Raw genomic sequence first — 25,112 nt, 5'->3', positions numbered from 1 at the left:
CCTCATCTTAACTAATTACATCTTGAAGACCCTATTTTCAAATGAGGTCACATTCTAAGATTCCAGGTAGACAGGAGTTTGCGCGCGGCGGGGGGGGACACTGGTCATCCCAGTACAGGCACCAAGGAATAATCACATGAATTCAGGTAGAGATCTTCTAAAGTTGCAACCAGAAGTGGAATTTTGGCAAAGATAGTCCCAAAACAGCTTAGAAGGAACTTTGATGGGGCTTCAAACCCTTACGGAACCCATGGTTTCAGAGACATGGCTTCACGCTGGTAGGATGGAATTCCAGGTGCCTGTGGGCCCAGCTCCACTTCAACTTATTAACAGACTTAAAATTCTTCTCTGATCTTGACCACAAGAAACAAGCATATTTGGATTTTTGTGCCAGAGAAAATTCTTTTATTTAATCAACAGATATATATATTTTGAAGACTCACTATGTGCTGGGTTACACACACACACACACACACACACACACGTCCTAGGCACCAGGGATACAGAAGTGACTAGAACATGTTTTGAGTACTTACAACATGCAGAAGAGTCTAGAGTCGACCCTAAATGCATTTCATCCTTATAAACACCCTATGTCCATGTGAATAAGGAAACCAAGAGTCAGAGAGCTGAAGGGACTTCTCTGGGTCTGCAGGTAAACAGACTGGGTCACAGATTTGCTTCTGCAGCCTGCGCTGGAGGCAGAGGGCCCCGGAGGGGAGGACAAGTCACTCCTCCCTTACACAGACCCACAGCCATGCATTCAATGAAGGATGTGTGGGGGGTAACAAGGCAGGATAAGTAGGTTGTGACCAAATGGCCTTGCTTGTCCTGCTGGGGAACCTGGACAGTGAGGAGTCGATGAGTGTGACTGAGGGAGTATGACTTCCTATCCCATGTACTTTGTTTCGTTCATCCACACACATTATGGAGAAGTGGGTGCTGGAGATGAGGTGTGATAAAAGCATAGACTCTCGGCCCTTCCTGGGCTTACAGCCTAATCTACAGAGTGATGACAGAGGGTTGCTGTTTTCCTGAAATTCTCTTTAAAATACAAGGAAGCAGTGGTGAGAAACAAGGTTGAGGAGGTAAACAGGAAACCAGTTCGATTGAAGAGATAAACAAAATCACCACATCGAATTTTAGAATATAGTCATCACTCCAAGAAGAAAAGAGAGCGAGCTCTGGAAGTCATCTTGAGGATAACAGGGGTCCCCTGAAGGGTTTTAAGGGCAGAAACTGAGATGATGCCGTGTTGAGGAACAGGGAGGACTCACAGGTCAGGGCTAGGTTTCTGGCTGGGAGAACTGATTGGGAGTCGACGTTGATGTACTTCACTGAGAGGGAGAACACGGGCAAGTTGGGAGTTCAGTTTAGGTTGTTGAGCTTGACCTGCTTGTGGGACATCTGAGTGGAGGTGCATAACAGAGAGAGCGACATGTGACAGGAGAGAGATCTGGGCTAGGGATCAGGACTGCAGGATTTTCGTCACACAGGTGGTAACTGAAGCTGCAAGAGGGGACAGGATACCCCAAGGGTTCTCCTGAATGAGAGTGAAGCTATGGCAGGGTCTGGAAGAATCCTGAAGGAGAGGAGGTTCATTGAAGAGGGGGACAGCGGAAGGAGGAGCCCAAAAAGACCACGGCGACTGTAGGATTGCAACAGAGGTCTCTTTACCTTCCCTGTGTCCTGTCAAGCAGCCGCTTGTGTTCATCCTGGTGCCATGGCTTCTGGTCCTCTTGCCTGAGACCTCTCTCCTCTCCTCATCCTGTAAATGGAATGGAGTACTGAAGCCATTGAGTCTGTGAACACATGTCCAGTTCACTATGAGGCCTGTAGTGGGATTTCACTTTGAAGGTCAGTTCAGCTGTCGCTGGAACTGTTTCTCCCCAGGGCCCATGGCTTTTTCTGCTGTGCACGGGCAGAGGCTGTCCTGCCCAGTGTCAGGGACCATTGGAGGGTTTTAGCTGCAGAGCTGTACGAGCTGGTGAGCCTGCCTAGGGCCTTGCAAAGGGCGCCGACTGAGGTAGGTCAGATAACAGGGAGTGGAAGCAAAACTGTGTCCCCTCTGAAATGATTTGAAGGGACCCTAGAAAGCCACTATCACCACCACTAAACTACTGTCCCCTACTAGCCTTCACATTGCCAGAAATTACATCTTTAAACCTTTAAACCTTTATTTCTTTTGCACAAGGCGTTCCACTGTTAGGGAACTATTATATGCTGAGTGAATATGTTTGCCTCTTCTGCAAACACAGACAGAGCTTTCTATGTGCCTGCCTTTATTAGGTAAATGCGGAGACCGTAAAGACATCAATTACTGTTCTTAGAAACCCGTGGGCTAGGCATGGAAGCACGGTGACAGTGGACATAAGAGGCGAGGGCCAAGTGCTCTTGGCTCCCAGAACAATGGCCATGTCCAGGAAGGTTTCAGAGAGAATGTGATATCCATGCCGGGTCCGGTGTCGGCTTATGAGTGCCAGAGAGTGGGACTGAGATCCAGGTGGAAGGGACGCATCAGCGGAAACAGAGAAGCATGAAAGGGGCTGGGGTGTTCAGGGACTGAGGAAGCTTACGCCTGCCTTGCATAGGGGAGGAGAAAAGCAGGAAATAGGTCAGACTGTGAACAGCCTTATATGCTAAGAATCTGAACCAAGCTTACAGAGCCAGCCAAATAAATCATGCCCTTGGCTTGGGGTGTAGCTCTAAGCTCGTAACTGCCTTTAATACCTCGCTTCCTTCCTAGCACCACAGGTGAGAGCTCAAGAGTTAAGAGAAAAAAGATCAATGGACAGAGTGGTAGGTGCAAGAGGTGGGCAATGGAAGACACTGCCCTCCTCAGAGGACTTGGAAGGCAGGCAGGAGGCACCGGGACCCATGTGGAGGGACAGCTCCAAGTACATGTGTGCCTTTACCGTTAATACAGTAAGGCTCACTCAGCCCAGGGTCTCCGTGGATGAGTCCTCAAGAAGCAAAGCGTCATTTCACAAAGCAGCCTTAGCTCTGAGGGGGTGGTGACAGCAGAGCCACCAAAGAGAAGGAAGGCAGTGGTACCTCCTGCCCAGGGGCTGGCCTTGCTCCAGAGCCGCACCCTTGGGCCGCGGGAGCCACGCCTCCTGGAAGTGAGGCAGATTAGGGCATCTCCTTCTCTGCCATGTGGCCAGCCCCAGCTTCCTCTCTGGGAGGGAGACAGCACTGCAGCTGGACCATCCCTCTGCACTGGATAGTTCTTGCTCAGACAACCCACTCTGGAATAAGGACACCTTTCTTTCCTTTTTCATTCACAGAGTCCTTTCTCCTTTTCACAGATTCGCTGAGAAACATTTCCTCAGCCAGTCACGGCGCCCGCTCCTCTCCAGCCGAGCTCAGCAGCTCCAATCAGCACCTTCTCCGAGAACGAAAATCCTCAGCCCCATCCCACTCCAGCCAGCCGACCTTGTTCACCTTCGAGCCCCCCATGTCCAACCACATGCAGCCCACCTTGTCCACCAGTGCACCCCAAGAGTATCTCTACCTGCACCAGTGCCTAAGCCGGAGAGTGGAGAACACCAGGTAGGAGATGCGGCCACTGGGCCCAGCACTTTTCCGTCTCCGTGCTTTCATTTTAAACACAAGGGGGTACAGTATTTTATCTTTTCAGGTGATAAAATAGGTACTTATAGGACAAAACATTTTTTCACTTAGGCAACGGTCACATTTTATTGGTATCGTCTCTGTTGCTAAACAGTGATAATTGGATTCCAGGGACACCTCCCATTGTTAAAAATCATGCTATAAAAACTTTTTATTTAATTTGGGGGGATAAAGTCTTTTAGGGCTAGTGTTTCAGAATTGAAAAAGACAAGTTAGTTTACTTGTTGTCCTTAAGAAGATAGCCACAAAGCCTTCACATTATTGAACAAATGCACATCTCAGTGTTCTATATGGTCCCACTGTCCACCTGTGGCTAATTAAATTTTAATTTTAATTTAAACAATAAAATTTTAAATTCAGTTCCTCAGTTGCACTAGCAACATTGCAAGTGCTCAGTAGCCCCATGTGGCTAGTGGCTGCCATACTGGGTAATACGAATAGGAAACTTCATCATCACAGCCAACTCTACAGCAAGGACTCCCTGATCTAGAATAATGGTTTTGTTTTTCTGCCACCACCAGCTCTCTCACAGGTGCAGAGCCTGTGCTTACATATGTTTATTACCTTTTATTTCTACTGTTAGGATAAACAAAAGCACAGGGCTTAGTCAGAGCTATTTGCCAATCACTACCGTGGCCGGAAGATTATAAATCATGTTCCTTAATTAATTTACTTATAGCTATCTAATTTGTGTTATGAAAATTAAGGCAATTAAAGGACTGGGTGTTTTAATATTTCACTTCACAGAAGATTTTCATGCATAACCTCACTCGATCCAGTCGAACGCACTGAGGAAGAGCCAGTATGATCATTTATCTCCCTTTCATAGATGAAGACATGGAGGATGCTTACGACTAGTAAATGACAGAGGTGGGACTAGAACCCAGGTCTTCTCATGTCTGGCCCTGTAATATTTTCTCCACTCTGTGCTGCCTCGGTTCTGGTTTTCTGAGTCATTTGCCATCACCTGGCAGAAGCTCCCAAAACTCAGACGTAGCGATGCCTCAAATACCCATTTGATTCATTTGTTTGTGAACTTTCATGAGTTGAGCCTTCATCAACTTAGACCTGAAGAGCTGTGTTCTAAAAAGGTAGAATGAATTAACCAGGGTCACTGAATTCGTTCATGGCAGAACCATGACAGCTGTTGATTGCTCCTGAACCACAGCTCAGGTGTAGGCAGTGGCTGCGGTGAAAAGCAGATTACAGATATGGCTTCAAATTTAGGCTCTGCCACTGTCCTTGTGATCTTGAGCCACTTTGTTAACTTTCTTGACCTTCAATGTCCTTGTCTGCTGAATGGAAATAACCAATGCAAAGGCTCCCTAATGAGCGTAAAATGACAAAACAGTAGTGGATGCTCAGTCCATGGCACCTGTTGTTCTCCTGTGCCTCATCCCCTCCTACTACATGGCTGATTTCCCGAGAGTAGAGGATGTGCAAAAGTTCTTACAGCTATAGTTCCAGTGAAGGACAAAGTGCTTTATTTTAATGCCTCTCGGACTTTAATGCGCATATGAAATACTCAGGGATCTTGTAGAAATGCTGGTTCTGACTGAGGAGGCCTGTGGTGGGTCCTGAAATCCTGCCTTTCTGTTAAACTTTGTATGATACCATTTAGATTGTCTGCAGTTCACACTTTAAATCATGGGTAGCGAACATCCGGCCCGTGGGCCATAAGAGGCCTAAGAAATCATTTGGTCTGGTCTTGCCAAGGCATTAGGGGTAAGTTAATTAAATGTTTGACCAGATATAACGGGCTAATTTTTGAGTTGATAATTTTGTATGGCCCGGGAATGATATTATAATTACGCAAATGGTCCTTGGCAGAAAAAATGGTTCTCCACCCCTGCTTTGACCTTATACAATATTAGAAGCTACCACGACCTCCAGTCCCATGATATTGCTACAGCAAGAGAACAAATACATATATGTCTCTGCTTGAATTAGCACTTGGGGCCCACTCCCTGCAAAACCTCTGGAAATTCATCTCTCCTCTGAATTACCGTAGCAAGTTTTGATGATCTCCCTCACAGCCCTTGGAACTCTCTGCCTCATATTATGGATACTAATATGTTACTGTTCTTTGAAGATCCAGGGCACCAGTAGGCACATAGTTAGTATTTGGACAGACCCGTGTTGTAGAGCAAACACAGTAAAGGTGATAGAACGTATCTGCAGCTGGGGAAGCGCCTTTGCTGTGGGGCCCTGACCACTGTGCTGTTCTCTGTGTCTGTGTTTTCACTTGTGTGGGTGTTGGAGCAAGAGGGTGATGAGCAGAATCTCAGGGATATTTTTGGAAAAAATTAGTTCAGACATATTTTTTTTGCAGAATTCCAATGGGGGGTGGAAAGGAAGCATTTTTCGGTCTAGAAAGACTATATAGCTTCCGGTAGTAGTGGAGTAGCTTGCATGATACTAAACATACTGTAGCAGTTATAAACTCTGGACAAAACACACAAAAACTGTTTGAAGGCCCTTAAGAGCAATCAAAAAGCAGGCAAAGACTGGAAAAGATTTGACTCTTGAAAGAAGGGACTCACACTGAGTGGGTCCAACTTCCATGGCTTTTCCTATGAAGGAAATTCCTATCACCCGAAATATGTAGTATACAATGAGAAATTGTTAGACACATGAAGAAACTGTAAAAGTTGACCCATAGTTGAGAGAACTCAGTTCATAGAAACAAACCAAAGTAAACCCAAATTTTGGAGTTAGAATACAAAAACTTTCAGTGATGATATTTATTGCTTTAATATATGGAGGGGGGCTGATAATGAGTGAAGAGATTGTTAAATTTAGGAGAGAGATAGAAACTCTGAAAAAGAACTTAGGAGTTCCAGTTCTAAGTGTGGGATATTCCCAAACCAACCTAGCAGAGGCTTTGTAAACAAATCTGAGATTTGCACTACCACACAGAAGAGGCAAAATTTGATCTGAACCTAACCAAGTTGATTGCCTGCAAAAACAAAATCATCAACATTCTTCAGAGGCAACATTAAGATCACAATATTAGTCCAAAATTTCTCAGCATATAGAGAATCATCAAAATGTAACGTCTCGCCCAGCCAGTGTGGCTCAGTGGTTGTGTCGACCTATGACCCAGGAGATCACAATTCAATTCCCCATCAGGGCACATGCCTGGAGTTGCGGGCTCGATCCCCAGTAGGAAGCATGTAGGGGCAACCAATCGATGGTTCTCTTTCATCATTGATGTGTCTATCTCTCTCTCCCTTTCCCATCCTCTCTGAAATAAATAAAAAAATATATATTTTTTATATATTTTATTGATTTTTTTACAGAGAGGAAGGGAGAGAGATAGAGCGTTAGAAACATCGATGAGAGAGAAACATCAATCAGCTGCCTCCTGCACACACCCCACTGGGGATGTGCCCACAACCAAGGTACATGCCCTTGGCCGGAATCGAACCTGGGACCCTTGAGTCCACAGGCCAACGCTCTATCCACTGAGCCAAACCAGTTAGGGCAATAAAAATATATTTTTACCAAAAAAATTAAAAGACCCCCTACTTCATATCACACTACTCAAAAGTTAACTCAAATGTATCAGAGACCTAAAAGTGAAGTCTAATACTATGAAACTTCTAGAAGAAACATCTCTGTGATCTTTGCTGGGGTAAGCAAAGAATTTTATATAGGATACAAAAAGCAGGAATCATAAAAGAGAAATTTGATAAAGTCGTTTTCGGGGGAGGTTGTTATTGTTTTTAATCCTCATAGTTTTCCTCCATTGATTTTTAGAGAGTGGAAGGGAGGGAGGATGTGTGTGTGAGAGACAGACACGTATTGGTTGCCTCCTGCACACACCCTGACCTGGGCCAGGGAACCAGGGCCAGAAACAACCCGCAACCCAGGTATGTACCCTTGACGAGGAATCAAACCAGAGACCCCTTGGTGTGCAGGCCAGTGCTCTACCACTGAGCCACATCGGTCAGGGAGATAAAGTTTTTTACTTTATTTTTATTGTTGACACTATTACATGTCCCCATTTTCCCCTCTTTGCCCACCTCCACCCAGCCCTTATTCCCCCTTCCTTCTGGCTATCACCTCACTGTTGTCTATGTATATGGCTCATGCATATATGTTCTCTGGCTAATCCCTTCACCTTCTTTCATCCAGTCCCTTCTGCCCCCATCCCCTCTGACAGATATCTGTCACTCTGTTCCTTGTATGATAAAGTAGTTTTTATCAAAATCCAAACGTTTGCTCTTCAAAAGAACCCCATAAGAAAACGAAATGGCAACTAATAAAATGTGAGAAAATATTCAAAGCACATATGTCTGACAAAGAATTTATTTCTAGAATATATTTTAAAAATTATTACAACTCAATAGAAGACAACCCAATTTTTTTTAAGTGGGCAAAAGATTCGAACAGACATTTCACACAAAAAGATACAGGAATGGGCAATAAATACATGGGGAAATGCTGAATCACCAAGAAAATGCAAATTAAAACCTCAATGAGATTTGCTGCATCTCCACTGGAATGGCTAAAATAAAAAAGACTAGCAGTGCCAAGTGCTGGCAAGAATGTGGGTGGGCTTTCATCCTGCACTGCCCTGACATTCACACTGCACACAAGGTGGTCTGCAAAAGAGGAATAATGCTTTACAGTTGACAAAGCACTTTCACATTTGTTACCTCATTTGATCTCCAAAATAACCTGACAGGATTCCTTTTGAGTAGGGACTGGACGAGAGAACCAGCTCATTCATTGCTATCAAGCATAGACATAAATATGCCTGGTTGGATTGCTACAGTCAATCTGTACTTACGAGGCTAATAACACCAGTCTTCTGTCTATTCCTTTTTACACTTATGGGGGAATCTGCTATCCAGTTACAATAGATGAAGTGCATTAGAGATAAAGCCATGACTTAGTCATCATTACTTTTACTACACTACCAGCGATTCCTCCTTCAAGTACTGAGTAATATGTATTAAGGTTAAAATGATTTAGTTTTCAAAACCCAGCTCTTCCACTGAACTAAGATAAGTAACTCCTCAGCATAGTAACCATTGCCAATGGAAGGAACTTTGGACTGAGCCATCAAGACCAGCAGATCCCTTTTTGTCTGTGAAGACACATGAGTTCCATTGGATTTATTTTTGTTTGTCAGCCTTTGGGCCTCATTCCAGATTCGAGCCAGTCTCTGTCTTCTTATTTCAAGGAGGCTGTTAAACCTCACAGGAGGGATCTATTTGGGGTGGGTCAGATGCAGGAGGATGGTCCGAATGACTTCTTAAGGTTGCTAGTGACACCAGTCATCAGAGAAATGCAAGTTAAAACCACAGTGAGATATCATCTCACACCTGTCAGAATGGCTACCATTGAAAAATCAACAAACAACAAGTGTTGGCCAGGATGTGGAGAAAAGGAAACCCTTGTGCACGGTTGGTGGCAATGCAGACTGGTGTAGCCACTGTGGAAAACAGTATGGAGGTTCCTCAAAAAATTAAAAATAGAACTCCATATGACTCAGCAACCCCACTTCTGGGTTTTCATCCAAAGAAATCTAAAGCAGTGGTCACCAACCTTTCGGACTTCACGGACCACCAGTGGTCTGTGGACCACTGGTTGGCGACCACTGCTCCAAAGGTTTCCTTAAACCAGAGGTCACCCACCTTTCAGACCTCAAGGACCACCGGTTGGCGACTGCTGATCTAAAGCACTAATTCAAAAAGATATATGCACTCTTATGTTCACTGCAGCATTACTTACAATAGCCAACATATGGAAGTAAATTAAGTGTCCGTTGATAGACAGCTGAATAAACAAGATGTGGTGGTACATATACACAATGGAATATTACTCAGCCATAAAAAAGGAATGAAATCTTACCATTTGTGACACATGGATGAACCTAGAGGGTATTATGCTAAGTGAAATAAGTCAGACAGATAAAGACAAATACTATATGATTTCACTTATATGTGCAACCTACAAAACAAACACAGTAAACAGACCCATAGTCACAGAGAAAAAACTGATGATTGCCAGGAGGGAGGGGGTTGGATGGCTGAGTGAAAAGGTGAAGGGATTAAGAGGTACAAGTTGGTAGTTTCAAAATAGTCACGGCGGTGTAAAGTACAGCATAGAGAATATAGTCAGGAATACAATAATAACTATGTGTGGTGTCAGATGGGTACTAGATTTATCGGGGGATCATTTCATAAGTTACATAAATGTCTACTATGCTATACACCCGAAACTAATATAATATTGAATGTCAACTGTAACTGAAAATTTTTTTTTAATTTAAAAAAATATATTGTCAGTGACAGCTACAGAGTTCTAGATTGTGGTTCATCTACCTACAAGCATTCATATATTAGATTTCCTTAAATGGGAACATACCCATTAAAAATCAAACCAGGACCTTCATTGCTAAGGTACGTGTAGTCTAATAAGGTGGGAAAGAGTGAAATCGTGGTGTAGTGTGGTAAATACAATTATAGTGAAAGTGCAAAAGGCCAAGTGAAAAATGAAGCGGCTGGGAAACTGTCCCCAAAAGCCAAGGAAGAGGTTCGGGGTTGATACTAAGACCAAAGCACATGCAAGAAGTGATGCACTCGCCCCACCCACCCACAGCCTCAGGAGCCCTGGGCAGCAGGACTGGGAGGCAGGCACTGAGCGGCTGGCTTTCAGGAGTGTCTTCCCTCAAACTCCTCTCTGCCCCCTGGGAGCTCCCCTGTGCACTTGTGTCCCAATATCTTCCCGCACCAACTCCGCCAATTACATTTCCCCATCTGGTATGTGAGGGTGGTACCTGCCTCTCAGAACTGTTAGGTTTAGAAGCTACATCCCGTGTGATGTGTCTGGCCCCGCACCATGCTCAGCTTCTGAGGGCCCACATCCCCTGCTTCCAGGTGTCCTTCCCAGGAAAGCAACGCAGCACGTCACGGCGACATGGGCCTCCATAAAGGTTTACAAGGACGTAGTGAAGGCCCCCGGATTGCTGAGTGCTCAGAATTCCCCTCTCGATTCTTGCCCAAATCAGAGGGGCTTTGAGTAGGACCAGTTCTACTCCCACCTGGGTATGGAACTGTGGGCAAGTTTGTTCCCTTGTCCAGCTCCTCCATCTGATTCCTGAAGGAACACTGGGTCCCCCTCAGCGTGTACCAGTATTATCGACCATATGCCAGGCACTGCGCCCGAGCACAGGGCAGGTCCTCTGCCTTCCAGGGCACAGGGTCTGAGGAAGTGGAGGGACGCAGTCCCAGCAGCTCTAGTACAAGGCAGCATGCGTGGGCTGACGGAAGCGTGGAGTGCCGTGGGAGCCGTGGAAGGGTGGTGGTGAGCACAGGAGGAATGGAGGACCTGCAACCTCTGGGGACTGGAAGGGCTTCTTGTGCATCTAGGAAGCATTCCAGCGAATGGTGAACAACGCAAACCCGGGGTTGGAGCTTAGGCTACTAGGACATGGTTACGGAGGAGTCGTAGTTTGGAGTTAGAAAGGAGGGTGCTGGGTGTGGGCACTGGGCCCCCCTCCAGTGGTGCTGAAAGGGGAGGTGGAGTTGGATCTGCGGATGCAGAGGCCTTCGGCTAAGCTCAGGAAAGGGGATGGCTGCACCAACACTTCTTTATTCATTGGTTTTCTCCATTCAACTCTTCTCCATTCATTGCTGTTCATTCAACAAACATGCATTCCTTATTTACCTTGTGACAAGCACTCATCCGTTGCTGAGAGGAAAAAATGAATGAGAGTTTCTTTCCTCGAGGAAATCAGTCTGGTGGAAGAGACAAGTGACAGTGGTGGGTAACACAGATAACAGTGGCTACCTGCTCAAGAACAGCGCTAAGCAGGTGACTGATGATGCTCCAAGGTAGAGGCTGGTGAGCAGCCTTTCGGGCTGAGTTTGAGGAAGGAAGGAGTAGGAGCCGGTCAGCTGGAAGTAAGAACTCTTCAGACAGCCAACAGCACAACAAAGCCCAGAGGCACGGCTGCATGGGGCAGGCTGGGAACGCTAGACAGTCTGGCTCGAGTGGAGCCTGGAGTCGGGGTTGGGGATGTGGGGGGTTGGACCTTCGGGAAGAGATTGGAGAGATGCTTTGGAGTCGGAATGTGGCTTAGTCCTGAAGGCAGTGAGACAGTTTTGAAAAAGATTACACTGGGCAGTGAGGAAAGTAAATGTCAGTGGAATGAGAAGCCCTGGGCAGATGGTAGGGAGGCTTTTTCTAACCCTTTTGCTAGAAAAATCAGGAGGCCTGAATTGGGTGGATTCAGTCGGACCTGTGGAGTTATTGAGTGAAAACGCATAATGTGGGTAACAGGCTTGAATGACTGGTTCTGTTTCCAAGACAGGAGGGTCAGGAGGAAAATGATGAATTTGTTCTTGAGTATGTGTAAGGCTACTGCAAGACACCTGTCATGCTGACCCACCACAGCCCCACCTCCACCTTAAAAATCCTCCCAGGGGTGGTGGGGGCCAATTCCCATCAGGCCTCCTGGCACACTGGCTCCAGGTGGAGCAGCCTGCAGTCCCTTGAACTTGCCAGGTTGTGTTCTACTTCCTGTGCCTCTAACTGAAACACCTTTTCCCTTCTCTTGCCTTTTGCCTGGCCAATTGCCAGACTCGCTCAAAGGTAACATCTTTGAAGCAGCGTCCCTTGGCATTGTGTACCACCCGCCGCCCCAGGGAGAGTTAGTATACATCCGTCCACAGCGTTTACTCGCCCCTGTGTGTCTCCTCCACCCCTGCCCCCCTCACCCAGGGCAGGAGGCATCCTTGTATCCATTATGCCTGGCCAGCCCAGACGGAAAGTAGGAGGACATCAGTGCATGTTTATTACATGAAGTAATGCAGACGGGAGCATCCAACAGGGAGCTGGACATTCCAAACATCAAAATGAAAGGCACCACAGACAAATGCGAACCAGGTGACCCCTTCTGCCTGCATTGGGCCGCCCCTCCTCTGCCCCAAGCACGCATCACCTCAAGGCTAAGTGGCCAGTGAACTAGGCCAGGGCTGGTGGCTTGGTTAGGTGTGTGGTTGGCGTAGAAAGGGAGAAAGAACACAGAGGAGGGCTGCTGAAGGTTGGGTGATTGAAATGGATGCAAGTTTACATGAGAGCCTGGCCTAGACACCTGTTTCCCTTCCTCATTCTAGGCCTCCGGGCCCTGTTCTCTGCCGCCATCTGGTGGCCACGTTTGTAAGTAACAAGCTCCTCATGAGCTGGAAGAGCTTGTATAAGGCAGGAGCTGCGTGGATTGTCCTCAGGGGTTATGACACCCTCGCCCCCCAGATTTAGCCTGCAAATTGTATATATACAACATCTGCCTTATTCCAGTGAGAAATTCCAAGAGCTTTTCATCCGATTCTTAGCAGCTTATAGCCCCCAACAGGGGTCAACTCCAACAGACAGATTCACTACTACAAAGGATTGTTCTAGAATAGTGACTGCTTTTTTACCCCCAACTGAAATCCATTGAAAAATCATAATGTAAGAGAGAGAAGACCAGACCTGGATCCCTATGTTCTTAGAACCTCATCCTCCAGTTTCCTGAGGCACCTACACAGAACACAAAGTCCAGCTCAGAAACCACGCTTATAGACCAGATGCTTATGCTGCTTCAGGGCCAAATGGACCCTTTGAGACCCACTAGGTCATGCCTTGTGGAGGTCAAACCTTATAGAGGTCACACCTTGTGGAGGTCACACCTTGGGGAGGTCACACCTTGTGGAGTCACACCTTGAGGAGTCAAACCTTGTGGAGGAACTTAGTGAAGCTCACAGAACATATCAGTGGCCTATCTGGGACCTAACACATATCCCTGTACTCCTAGGTCTTTAAACTGCTTGGTTTTACCTTATTGCCCAAAAACCTAAATTAAAAAACACACACACAAAAAAAAAACACACACACACAACTCTTTCTATCCTGAATATAGTTCCCAAACAGGAAACTATTTTCCAATAGATATTTTGGCTTCCTTACAAATGCCTGTCAACAAGCCATAATACACAGCGGAAAATAAATCTATATCTAACATCTGAATGACTCCTTAGGACTTACATCAGCACCTGTAGGATAACTTATTTTACAATGGGAAGACAGATACTTGGAGAAAATGAGTTGTTTGCTATTTTCTGACGACTTTAGGGTTCTTTTTTCCTGTCTCTCCGTCTTTGTATTCAAATGTGTATATTTCACCTTAAAACAGTGGTCAAGTTAGCAGTATAAACTGGCTTCTTGATGTGGGAGTGTTGGTAAGACCAGCCCCCACTACTCACAGCCATTTGGGGGTAGCAGGAAGAATAAAGGCTGACATTGATGGAACATCTGTATACCAGTCTAGTTTCTGAATAACCTTCAAAGTAGGTGTTTAATCACCATTGTTGAAGATGCATAAACTGAAGCTCTGGGAGAGAACGTGCCTTATCCAAGGTCACACAGCTAGTAAACTGAGGCAAACCTCAGGCCGGCTGGCCTCCACAGCCTGTGTTTCTCCCGCACCAAGGAGCTGCACAGGGTTTGACCTCCCTAGGTGGGCAGTCCTGGCCTCCTCTAACCACCTGCCCCTTCCCTTCTTTCTCTCTTAGGAGTGCCAGCTTCTCTCAGGGCACCAGGGCCTCCTTCCTCATGAGGAGTGACACAGCTGTACAGAAACTTGCCCAGGGCAACGGACACTGTGTCAACGGGGTCAGCGGTCAAGTCCATGGCTTCTATAGCCTCCCCAAACCGAGCCGGCACAACACAGAATTCAGAGACAGTGCCTACGACCTGCCCCGGAGCCTGGCCGCCCATGGCCACACCAAGGGCAGCCTCACAGGCTCCGAGACGGATAATGAGGACGTGTACGCCTTCAAGACGCCCAGCAACGCCCTGTGCCGGGAGTTCGGGGACCTCCTGGTGGACAATATGGAGGTGCCGACCACCCCCCACTCGGCCTACCAGATCCCTAGGACCTTCACCCTGGACAAGAACCACAATGCCATGGCAGTGGGCGCTCCTGGGGACTCGGCCATAGCTCCCCCACCCAGACCCCCCAAGCCAAGCCAGGCAGAAACGCCTCGCTGGGGCAGCTCTCAGCAGAGACCCCCCATCGGTGAGAACAGCAGATCGGTCTCTGCCGCCACCATCCCCAGGCGCAACACCCTCCCGGCCATGGACAACAGCCGGCTTCACCGAGGTCAGTGCAAGCCCAGCTGAGACCCAGGGGGAGGGGAGGTAGCACGGGGCTTCTCAGCAGTTTGCTAGTCTGTAGCCATGCGTGCCCGGGGGACGTGAGGACCAGCCCAGTCACTGACATGGTTTAGACATCATCCATCCAGCACTGGAGGCTGTTAGTGGACACCCACATGGTGAGAGTGTAGCAGACCTGCCTCAGAGAAACTGATATCCTACAAGGGAGATAGAACAGTCTTGTTTAACCACATTACAGCATATTATGGGTTTTGGAAATCCAAATCATAGTATTTTATTCATTTATCAATCAAGCCAAAGATTGCAAAAATCAACTTAGAGGTCCAGTCCAAACTGGAGCCAAACCTACGTGGATGAGCAAATCTAATAAAAGAGAAACATGCAAATTGACTGTACCTTCGCTATGCCCCCAAGCCACGTCCACCAGCCAATCAGAGCGACTATATGCAAATCAGCCCAACCTAGATGGCGGCTGGCAGCTGCAGAGCTGGAGCAAGCAGGAGGCTTGGTTGCTCCGGTGATGGAGGAAGCCAAGCTTCCTGCCTGCCCTGGCCCGCTGTGGGCTCCGCTAAAGGCAACAAAGTTTCAATTATAGAAGATAAATAAATCCCAGATACATGCTTCCAGCCAGCCTCCACTGGGAGCTTGGGTGGCTGGGGCCCATGGCCAGCCTGAAAACGGCCCTCAGCCCCTCACTCAAGCTGACCAGGCACCCCAGTGGGGACCCCCACACTGAAGGTGCAGTGGCCAGCCTGCAAACAGCCATCAGCCGCTCACCCAGGCTGGCCAGGCACCCCAGGGGGAACCCCTACCCTAAAGGGGCTGTGGCCAGGCTGCAAACAGCCATCAGCCCCTCACCCAAGCTGGCTACACCCCCAAAGGATGAGGGTCCCTGCTGGGGGGCATGACCACCCTGCAAACAGCGCTCAGCCCCTCACCCAGGCTGGCCAGGCACCCCAGCAGGGACCCCCACCCTGAAGGGCTATGGCCAGCCTGCAAACAGCCATCAGCCACTCACCCAGGCTGGCCAGGCACTCCAGCAGGGACCCCCCACCCTGAAGGGGGTGTGGCCAGTCTGAAAACGGCCCTCAGCCCCTCACCCAGGCTGGCCAGACACTCCAGCGGGACCCCCATCCTGATCCGGGACACCCTTCAGGGCAAACCAGCCAGCCCTCACCCATGCACCAGGCATATAATAAAAGGGTAATATGCAAATTGACCCTAACAACAGAACGACTGGGAATCACTGGTCACTATGACACACACTGACCGCCGGGGGCAGACGCTCAATGCAGGAGCTGCCCTCTGGTGGTCAGTGCGCTTCCATAGGGGTAGCTCTGCTCAGCCACAAGACAGGCTGACGGCTGCCAGCACAGCAGTGATGGCGGGAGCCTCTCCCACCTCCTCAGCAGCGCTAAGGATGTCTGACTGCAGCTTAGGTCTGGTCCCCGCTGGCAAGTGGACATCCCCCAAGGGCTCCTGGGCTGCCAGAGGGATGTCTGCCAGAGCTGCCAGCTTAGGCCCGATCCCCCTGGGAGTGGGCCTAAGCCAACAGGTGGACATCCCCCGAGGGGTCCCAGACTGCGAGAGGGCACAGGCCAGGCTGAGGGACACCCCTGAGTGCACAAATTTTTGTGTACCAGGCCTCTAGTATTAAAATAAAATTAGATCTTCAGAACATTTCCTAAGTCCCCCTTGAATCTCTGTGTAAAGTCTGAACTTCTAACTTCGACTGTCACTCACTTTCCACATAGAGTACTCCAGCCCTGCACATAATCTCCTCTGTTCAGTGAAAAAGTCTAGCATGTTCATGCCTTTCATTTGCATTTGCTTTGTAACTTGCAAAGCCTGTTTTATATCTGCTCTGTTGTTGAAGCCAGTAGTACCCTGAGAATTTGATGGGACAGAGCCTCGTCTCCGTTCCACGTGAGGCCTGAGGTAGTTGAGACACTTGTTCAGGGGCAGAGATGGGCCTTGGACCTGGCCCTGACTCCTGGCTCAGCACTCTGCAGTCTTGCAGTGCATCACCTGTTTGATCAGTCACCCCGTCCTTTGGGACAGAGATGGCAGGGACACAGAGAACATGACCCTACCCTTCAGAGAGCTCTCACACAGGTGGGGAAGTAAAATCATGTGTGTACATCAGTCAGGAGTCAGTGGTGGCCAGGTGAGTGGCCCGGGCGGTAAGGGCTGTGGTTAGAGGGGAGGTGCATAAATGAGGGTGAAGTGGTTGGGGCTCCACGTAGATGCCATCACTGGAGCTGGGAGCCGGGGAGGAACTTCTGAGCTGCAGGGAGATGTGACAGGGTAATGCCTGATCCCAGGGCGGGGAGGAGTGGTTTCTGAAGTCTCAGCAACACGGGAAGGGTCTGGGGAAGGGTCTAGGGGAGTGTCCACACACAGGAAACCGTGTGTGCATCTGGTCTTCCTTCCTCTGCCACAGCTTCTTCCTGCGAGTCCTATGACCACCCTCAGCGAGGCGGAGAGAGTGCAGGCCGCTCTTCAGAGTCCATGAGTGATGGAGTCAGTTCTTTCCTGGTGAGTGGCCCCAGCCAGGCGTCCTCGGGCCGGCTCAGATGGGGTAAAGGTGACCTGAAGAGAGACAGCATCTCCCTCTTAAGGCCCTGCCTACTGCTTGTCTTAGTTCAGAGCCCTGGGTTGAATTTTGATTTTTGTGTTTTTTTTTATCTTCACCTGAGGATATGTTTATAGATTTTCAAAGAAGGGAGAGGGAGAGGATGAGAAACGTCCATATGAGAGGAAGATCGATCCATTGCCTCCCGTATGCGCCCTGATCAGGGATGGAACCCACAACCTTGTGGTATACAGGACGATGCTTGAACCACTGAGCCACCCAGCCAGGGCTCCCTGGATTGAGGAACCTGCTGTAGAGGAAGTGTGTGTATTTAGGTACACTAGACCACAGGCTCACCAACCCTGTGGGTAAACAGGAAGGTCTAAATGCAGAGGGCCCAGGCTCTGGGATGGTGGATCTCAGGCTGCATCCTCACCCAGCAGGTCTCCCCTAGGGGAGTGGCTGTGTGACTACAGGCATAATTATGGCTTAAATGTAGGATCCCAGGCCGCCCTCTGCAGTGTCTGACCACAGTTCTACAAGGTGTCAGGCCCCAGCTGAGCAGACTGGGCCTGGCTTCAGGTGCCTGGAAAAAAATGGAAATTAGGTAACCAATGCAGAAGCAGCTTAGTTCTACTTCTGGATGCACAGGGCAAGAATTGAAGGAAGGCTGTGGTCAGGGTTGCTGCATTGCATACTCTGGCAGCTCTGCCTGCCCCATAGTCACCCTGAGAGCTGGCCTGGGTAGCGCAGCTGGCCCAGCCCTCACCTGCCAGGGCCAAGGCCTCTAATATGCTCCTGGCCCAACGCAGGGCCTGACACACTGACTTCCCAATGGTGAGTCCACACTGACATGGAGAGAGGTCCTGAACTAACCTATGCAGCCATGGCCTGTGCTGTCCTCTGCCTGGGGCAGATGGAAAGCCTCAGGGGCCCAGCCACTAAGGAGATTTCAGGCTAAACATTTATCAAAAATTACAAGGGCGCCCCAAGGGAGCCTGAGATCTAGAAGGTTCCCACAGGGGGACTTCCTGTTGCCCACTTTTTCTTTGATTTCCCAGGGTCTGCCTTAAAGCTTCACGGCGCACCTCACTGGCCATGCCTTTTCCTCCCTGGTGCACAGGTCCTCACCCCTGTGGTTTCTTCTTGCCAGTGATGCTGTATTTCTTTCACTCTCCTTCCTAGCCGGGGAAAACACTCATAGGCCGATCAGACAGCACCAATTCCGAAGACAACTACGTGCCCATGAATCCCGGCTCCTCCACTCTGCTGGCCTTGGAACGAGCAGGTGACAACTCCCAGAGCGTGTACATCCCCATGAGCCCAGGACCCCATCTCTTTGACCCCCTCGGCTACCCTGCGACAGCCCTTTCTATGCATCGAGGCTCCAGCCGGGGGAGTGAGATCCAGCCACCCCCCGTCAACCGCAACCTCAAACCTAACCGCAAAGGTAAGTCCAATCTTTCCTGGTTCCGTCTCTGGACAATGGCCAGGGGCTGTTTGCATTCATTTAGCGATCAAGTGGGTCCTGCACTTTATAACACCCCAAAGTCTCACACACATGCACTAACCCTGCAAATGCATCCCAGTGGTCTGGCACCTTAGGGACTGGTTGAGGGAGAAGCCTGGTGTCCAGAGCGGGGGGGGGGGGGGGGGGGGGGGGGGTGGCGGGGGGGGGGGGGCTCAGGACAGGCCACATTCAGGTTTCAGCTCCGCCACCTGCTGACGTGTGAGTAGAGACAAATCATTCTGTGTCTGAGCCTTGTTTCTTCATTTGTGAAAAGGAGAATATAATAAAGTGATGGCGAACCTTTTGAGCTCGGCATGTCAGCATTTTGAAAAACCCTAACTTAACTCTGGTGCCGTGTCACATATAGAAATTTTTTGATATTTGCAACCATAGTAAAACAAAGATTTATATTTTTGATATTTATTTTATATATTTAAATGCCACTTAACAAAGAAAAATCAACCAAAAAAATGAGTTCATGTGTCACCTCTGACACGCGTGTCATAGGTTCGCCATCACTGATATAATACGTACCTCCCAGAGGAATTGAGGGGCATAGCTACGTCTGAAAGTTCCTCCTTGTGCATAAAATGTTGTGCAAGGGTAACTTGGAACAGTTTAGATCTGTGTAGAGTGGAACGGGCAAAGCAGTCTATTAAAAGGTCCACTCTGACGTAATAGAAAGGTGTGAGCATTCAAACCAGGTAAATGGGGGTTGGAATCCTTATCCAAGACTTCCTAGGTGTGTCTTTGGGCAAATCCTTTAAGTTCTCTGGGCCTCAGTTTCCTTATCTGTGAAATGGGAACAGTAATTCCTGCCTCCGGGGTTGTTCAAAAGGAAGCATCCCGGAGGTTGACTCTGGTCCACAGCAGGTGCTCAGTGAAGTTGGCTCTGTGTTCCCGGCCTCTGGACCAGGACGTGCTGGGGTTCCCGCTGCTCCCACCTCAGGCACCAGCCTTGGATCCGTGGCAGGGACTACAGGGAGAAGTCGAGTCACCTCTGGTGGAGATGAGCCCAGTGGGTCTGGTCACCTGGGAATTCAGGTCTTAGCATTTGAATGGAAGCCTGCAAGGCTGTGGCCTTCCATCTCCCTCCACTTTAGGGTCAGAGGTGATCATGCCGGCATTCTCCCATATAAACATCCTCCCTCATTTCCCTACATGGTCACAGATCTGGGGAGAACAACCTGTTGTCAGACCCTCTGTCCTCACTTTAGATTCAGAAAATATGATGCCTGTAGACACAATGCAAAAAATCTGTACTTTGGCATCTGAAGACAGACTTTGAGGCCTATCAACATGGGCAAAGAGCACATCACCGCTCACCCTGTGTCCCTCTGTGAGACCAGGATGAATCTGAGGGCACTCATACCCTGTGTGTCACATGTAAGTGTGACATCATTATTCACGGCCGATAACACAACTTTCCTTCCTGCTCCAGTGAAGCCAACACCACTCGACCTGCGGAGCAACACCGTCATCGATGAGCTCCCCTTCAAGTCCCCTGTCACCAAGTCTTGGTCGAGGGCCATGTGAGTGTCTTTTGGGAAGTGGGAGGGTGGCCCAGAGCCGTCCGGGTTGGTGAGGGGACCGGTGGCCAGGCTGGGAGTCAGGAAGGCTGCAGCCCGATGATAATGATGATAATGCCGTCAGTAGCTCAGTACTCCCTATGTCTCTGGGAGCTCGGTTCCTCCTGGGAAGGGGGAACAGTTGTATCCACCCTGAATCAGCTCCTCACCTGGTAGTGATGTGTGGGCAGAGGTTGGGGTGGGTGAGGGTTGGGGGCCCTGTGGAGGCTGGAAACTTCCCAGTTTACCCTTTGCCTTCCCCCCACCACAGCCACAGCTTCAACTCCAGCTCCTCCCAGTACTGCCGCCCCACCTCCACCCAGAGCATCACCAGCACGGACTCAGGAGACAGTGAGGAGAACTATGTCTCTATGGTGAGTCCCTGGGCCCAAGGCTCAGTCCCCACTCCCCACTCCACTCACTCCGCCCAGGGATCCCACATTACTTGATATTTTATTTGCTGCTGCAAATCTTTCTTGAGCCACATGAGGCGATGAAGACAGGGTCCCTGCCCGCAAAGAGACCGCAGTTCTAGGGGCAGAGGAGGCCTGCCTCTGTTGTGACGACACAGGTGGTGTGGAGAGTGCAGCTGCAGGGCAGGCTGGGAAAGGTGGAGGACCCCAAATGACATCTTGGGGGGACTAGACTTTTCTGTGGGAAGGAGGGAGCCCCAAAAGGGTTAGCAGACCAAGTGACTAGACAGGTTTTCAGAATAAGCACTGGTGGCAGGAGCACCTTCAAAGTTAACTCCTTCTTCTATCTTGTTAAAAACCTTTCAAAGTAAAAGATCTGCCCTTCACTCCCTTACGCTTAGGGCCATGAGCATATGTGCAGAGGGGAGGTGCACCTCCCCTCTGGAGGCATAGACACAGGCAGCGTGGCACAGGGCCCCCGAGATGGCCGGGAAGAGAGGACGACTGCACAGAATAGGGTGGTTGCTGCACATGCACCAGCCAACCAGAGGGCAGGCAGACAGAGCAGAAGACATCGCCTTTCTCGCTAGCGTGGGGCTTCGCGAAAATCCTGGGCAGTTTACCTGGGGCCTGGACAGAGACAGGACCCTCCAGCAGTCCCTGAGGGGCTGCTGAGGGGACGGGGCCACTTGTGGAGATCTCTGAGGAGCTGGGGGAGCACACTGCTGTAGGCCATGGGGGGGTTTCAGAGAAGCAGATTTGCTGCAAAAGACTTCCCAGCGTCCAGTGCACAGAGGGAATGGGCTCACGTCACGGGGTCAGCAGGCGAGGGCTGGGCTGCCGGGGAGCCTGCAGCGGGGAGCTGGCCTGGAGGGAAGGACAGCTCAGGGGGAGGAGTACAGGTTTGGGAGCCAGCACAGACCTGGTTCCTGCCCCTGCTCAGCAGCTGTACAACTACAGGCCCCGCCAAGGCTCTGAACCAGTTTTGTCTTTGTTTTAAAAAAAATCAGGATTGCCATCAGGGTTTAAGTGAGCACGCGCAAGGCCCTGGCCCGGTGTGTGCCTCCAGGGGTGCCAGCAGCTCCAGCTCCCAGAGGCGAGCTTTCCGGTGGGGGGTTAGGCCAGTTCCCAGACTTACTAACAGGACTTTCCTCCCTGTGACAGCAATACCCAGTGTCTGCCTCGCCCATTCCCAGCGGCACCAACAGTCCAGCCCCTAAGAAGAGCACCGGCAGCGTCGATTACCTGGCCCTGGACTTCCAGCCAAGCTCTCCAAGCCCCCACCGCAAGGTGCCTGGGGTGGGCTGGGGTGGGGGCCAGGGCTTTGGTGAGGGTGCCTACGCCCCAAACAGCAGCACTCCCCTCTTGCTGCTTGACTGTGCTTTCGTCCGGGTCTTACAAGGCTCACACAGCCCCACCCCATCCCCTCCTCAGCTCACAGGTACCTGGGCCCAGGCACCTGGTCAGCCAGGCCATTCCCTGTGCAGAGGGGCAAACAAAAGCACAGAGTGAATGAGCGACAGACCCGAGACTCCTATGTCCTGGTCCCAAGCTCTCTGAGGAGAGCTCACTGCCTGGTGGGTCCCAGGGCCCTGCTCCTGACGCAGTGGCCTGAGGGGACTCTGGGCCTAGGCCACCTCCACAGGACGTACAGATCTGCACAGAGGCAGGGCGGGCACTGGCCTCAGCTCAGGTCCCCCGCAGGGATACACAGAGGCCTGTGGCTGGTGCTGCTTGGCACCCAGCACATACCCTCCCCTGGAGGAGTGGTCACCAGGTGGGTGGGGACAGAGCTGTGGGCCTGGGTCCCCCTTGGGGCTGGAGGGATGATGCCCTGTGGAGTGGAGGCTCTAAAGGCCACTTTCAGAAAAGGACAAGACTCCTACGGCCAGTCTGAGCGGCCAGCGAGGCCCACCTCCTCTCCCAGGACAGCGTCCTGGGGCTCCCCGCCAGCCCCGTCATGGGGACTCACAGCACTTCTACTCCCCCCTCTGCCCTCAGCCGTCCACATCGTCTGTCACTTCCGACGAGAAGGTGGACTACGTCCAAGTGGACAAGGAGAAGACCCAGGCCCTGCAGAGCACCATGCAGGAGTGGACAGACGTGCGGCAGTCCTCGGAGCCTTCCAAGGGTGCCAAGCTGTGATGGGGCTGCCAAGCCTGGAGAGGGCCCAGGCACTGAAGCTGGCTCCTCCCCATCTCCCCTCTCTCCTCTCCTGTTGCCCCTTCCAACCTCCCCTCTACTTGGCCACCCTTGGCTTCAAAGCACTGAGGTCAGGGACCCTGAGCCTTTCCTGGGAGGTAGGGCCTGATGGAGGCACCACCTCCGCCCCCCAGGCCCACCTCTGGTTTTTACCAGTGATGGCCATGCCTCCATTCACCTTAGTTAGGGCGCTTGCCAAAAGCATCCTTCAGCCTCTTCCTGCCCTTGAGACCTGAGTACCTTCCAGATGTGTGGAGGGAAGTGCCGGGGCTCGGAGCTGGACTCCACACCTCACGCTCACTCCCAGCCCCCTTGCCGCCGCCTCTGGGCCGGCCGCCTCTGGGCCGCCTCCTTCAGTCCCGGAAAAGCCCATCGTCTCACTGACCGGGACGACGAGGACCAGCAGACCAAAGTGGACATGGACTTTATCCCTTTCTGTCTCAGCAGGGGAGAGGCAAGGCCACCAAAAGGCGGAGGAGTTGAGAGGGAAGGTTAGAGGTAGTCTCTGGGCACAAAGGACTTAGATCCCCAGCTACACTGCCCCCTCCTCCACTTTCAGCCAAGTGGCAGTGCACCTGTTGCAGGTGGGGTGGGGGGGAGAAGAATGAGGACAAAAGGAAGGAAATCGAGGATGAAGGGCAACAAGAACAAGGAAAGGGCCATAGCCCAGAGCTGGAGAGACAAGGACACAGATTGATCCTCAGGGGCCGGCCCTGGGAGCTTCCCCAGGACCTCCTCAAGTTCCTGCCACCTGAGGGTACCACGTGAGAGAGGGCTTGGGCGGGGCTGGATGGTATGGGGTATGGGAGGAGAGGGGAGCCTGGGGGGCACCGGAGGTGATGCAGGGGGCTGAGGGGCGACCCTGGGACAGCAGTGGGCTGGGCAGAAGGCAGTGCATGGACACAGGGGGGACGGGCAGCAAGTTTCTGCAAGATGAGCAGTGCAGGGGGTGCAGGTGACTGATGGATGAGAGGCAGGAGTGAAGGCCTTGTGGGGACAGCATAGCAAACATACCCAAAGGGCCCGGTGGGATGGCCGAGGCAGTGCTGTGGCGATCGGGATGGAGCAGAAAGTGAAGGAGAGATGTCATGTGAGGGGAGTGGTGTGCGTTAGTGTCAGTTCCCAGCAGTGATGGATGATGGGGGGAAAGCAGTGCAAAGGAGAGAGCAGGGCAGAGCCTGGAGGATGACGCGGGATTCGGGCCAGGGCCTGGTGCCAGCTAAGTGTTTCTCAGCTCCTCTCACACTATGTTGAACCCTCACAGCCCAGGTGCCACGTGGGACTCAAACCTGGCTGCAGGGACAGGAGGGGGGTTCACCTTAGCCACTTTCTCCTGAGCCGGGGGCCAGGGGGACCTGAATCTTATGTTAAAAGTTCTGGCCAAATTTTCTAGTATCAGAGGGAACTGGGAAGGCGAGATGTTTGATCTTACCCTGGGAAGTAGGACCATCCCAACAAAGATGACTTCCCACTATACTGAATGGAGGTGGCTACCGCTCTCCTTTCCGTTTCTGTGAGTGTGTGTATACACCCCTCACCAGCCCAGGGCCTGACCGCTCCCCTAAGAAGTCACATCCTGGAGAAATTACTTTCTCCACAGTAGCCCCCCTCCACCCAGTATTATCACCCAGCACATGTATTAATGGGCTGCTGGGACCAGGCACTGAGGACACAAGGTATTGGTAATGGCCATGAGAGACTGAAAATGCCTGCTGCCCCCTTCCTAGGACGAAGCACAGCCATCCCAAAGTGGCTGGAGCATGAGGCGAGGAAGTGAGGCTGCTCTGGGAGGTGGGTGCCAGGGCAGGCGTGGGAAGGGGGCTGAGATCAGACGAGGTGGCTTCTAGGGAAAGGAGGTGCCCGAGATGGGGCTCAGAAGAAGATGGGTCAGATTTTTAAGTGGAGGAAAAGGCTTGGCGAGCCTTGTGCTTTGGGAACAGAAGACCTTTGGGAGTATGGGTCCCCTGGCTCCTTGTTCCCCGCAGGGGGAGAAAGGGCAGTGGTGGCCACGGCCTACCATGAGCAGGTGTGCCGTTCCC

General features: G+C 50.7%; 1 protein-coding gene across 1 annotated transcript in view; it reads left to right on the top strand.

The window, feature by feature from the left end:
- The window catches only part of GAB2 (GRB2 associated binding protein 2), a 157,759-nt gene extending 134,360 nt beyond the window's left edge, over positions 1-23,399 (top strand). The window contains exons 3-10 of the mRNA XM_070425696.1: positions 3,309-3,552; positions 14,202-14,791; positions 17,249-17,343; positions 18,566-18,830; positions 20,332-20,422; positions 20,730-20,832; positions 22,036-22,161; positions 22,873-23,399. Coding sequence (XP_070281797.1) covers positions 3,309-3,552; positions 14,202-14,791; positions 17,249-17,343; positions 18,566-18,830; positions 20,332-20,422; positions 20,730-20,832; positions 22,036-22,161; positions 22,873-23,016 — 1,658 coding nt within the window. The 3' untranslated portion in view covers positions 23,017-23,399. The remainder of the gene's footprint in view (positions 1-3,308; positions 3,553-14,201; positions 14,792-17,248; positions 17,344-18,565; positions 18,831-20,331; positions 20,423-20,729; positions 20,833-22,035; positions 22,162-22,872) is intronic.
- The last annotated feature ends 1,713 nt before the right edge of the window (positions 23,400-25,112 follow it).

This window comes from Myotis yumanensis, unplaced genomic scaffold (assembly GCF_028538775.1).
Source record: "Myotis yumanensis isolate MYYU_CA2020_CCGP unplaced genomic scaffold, mMyoYum1.0.hap1 SCAF_10, whole genome shotgun sequence".
Classification (NCBI taxonomy): Eukaryota; Metazoa; Chordata; class Mammalia; order Chiroptera; family Vespertilionidae; genus Myotis; species Myotis yumanensis.
This window is presented reverse-complemented; position numbering and strand designations above follow the sequence as displayed.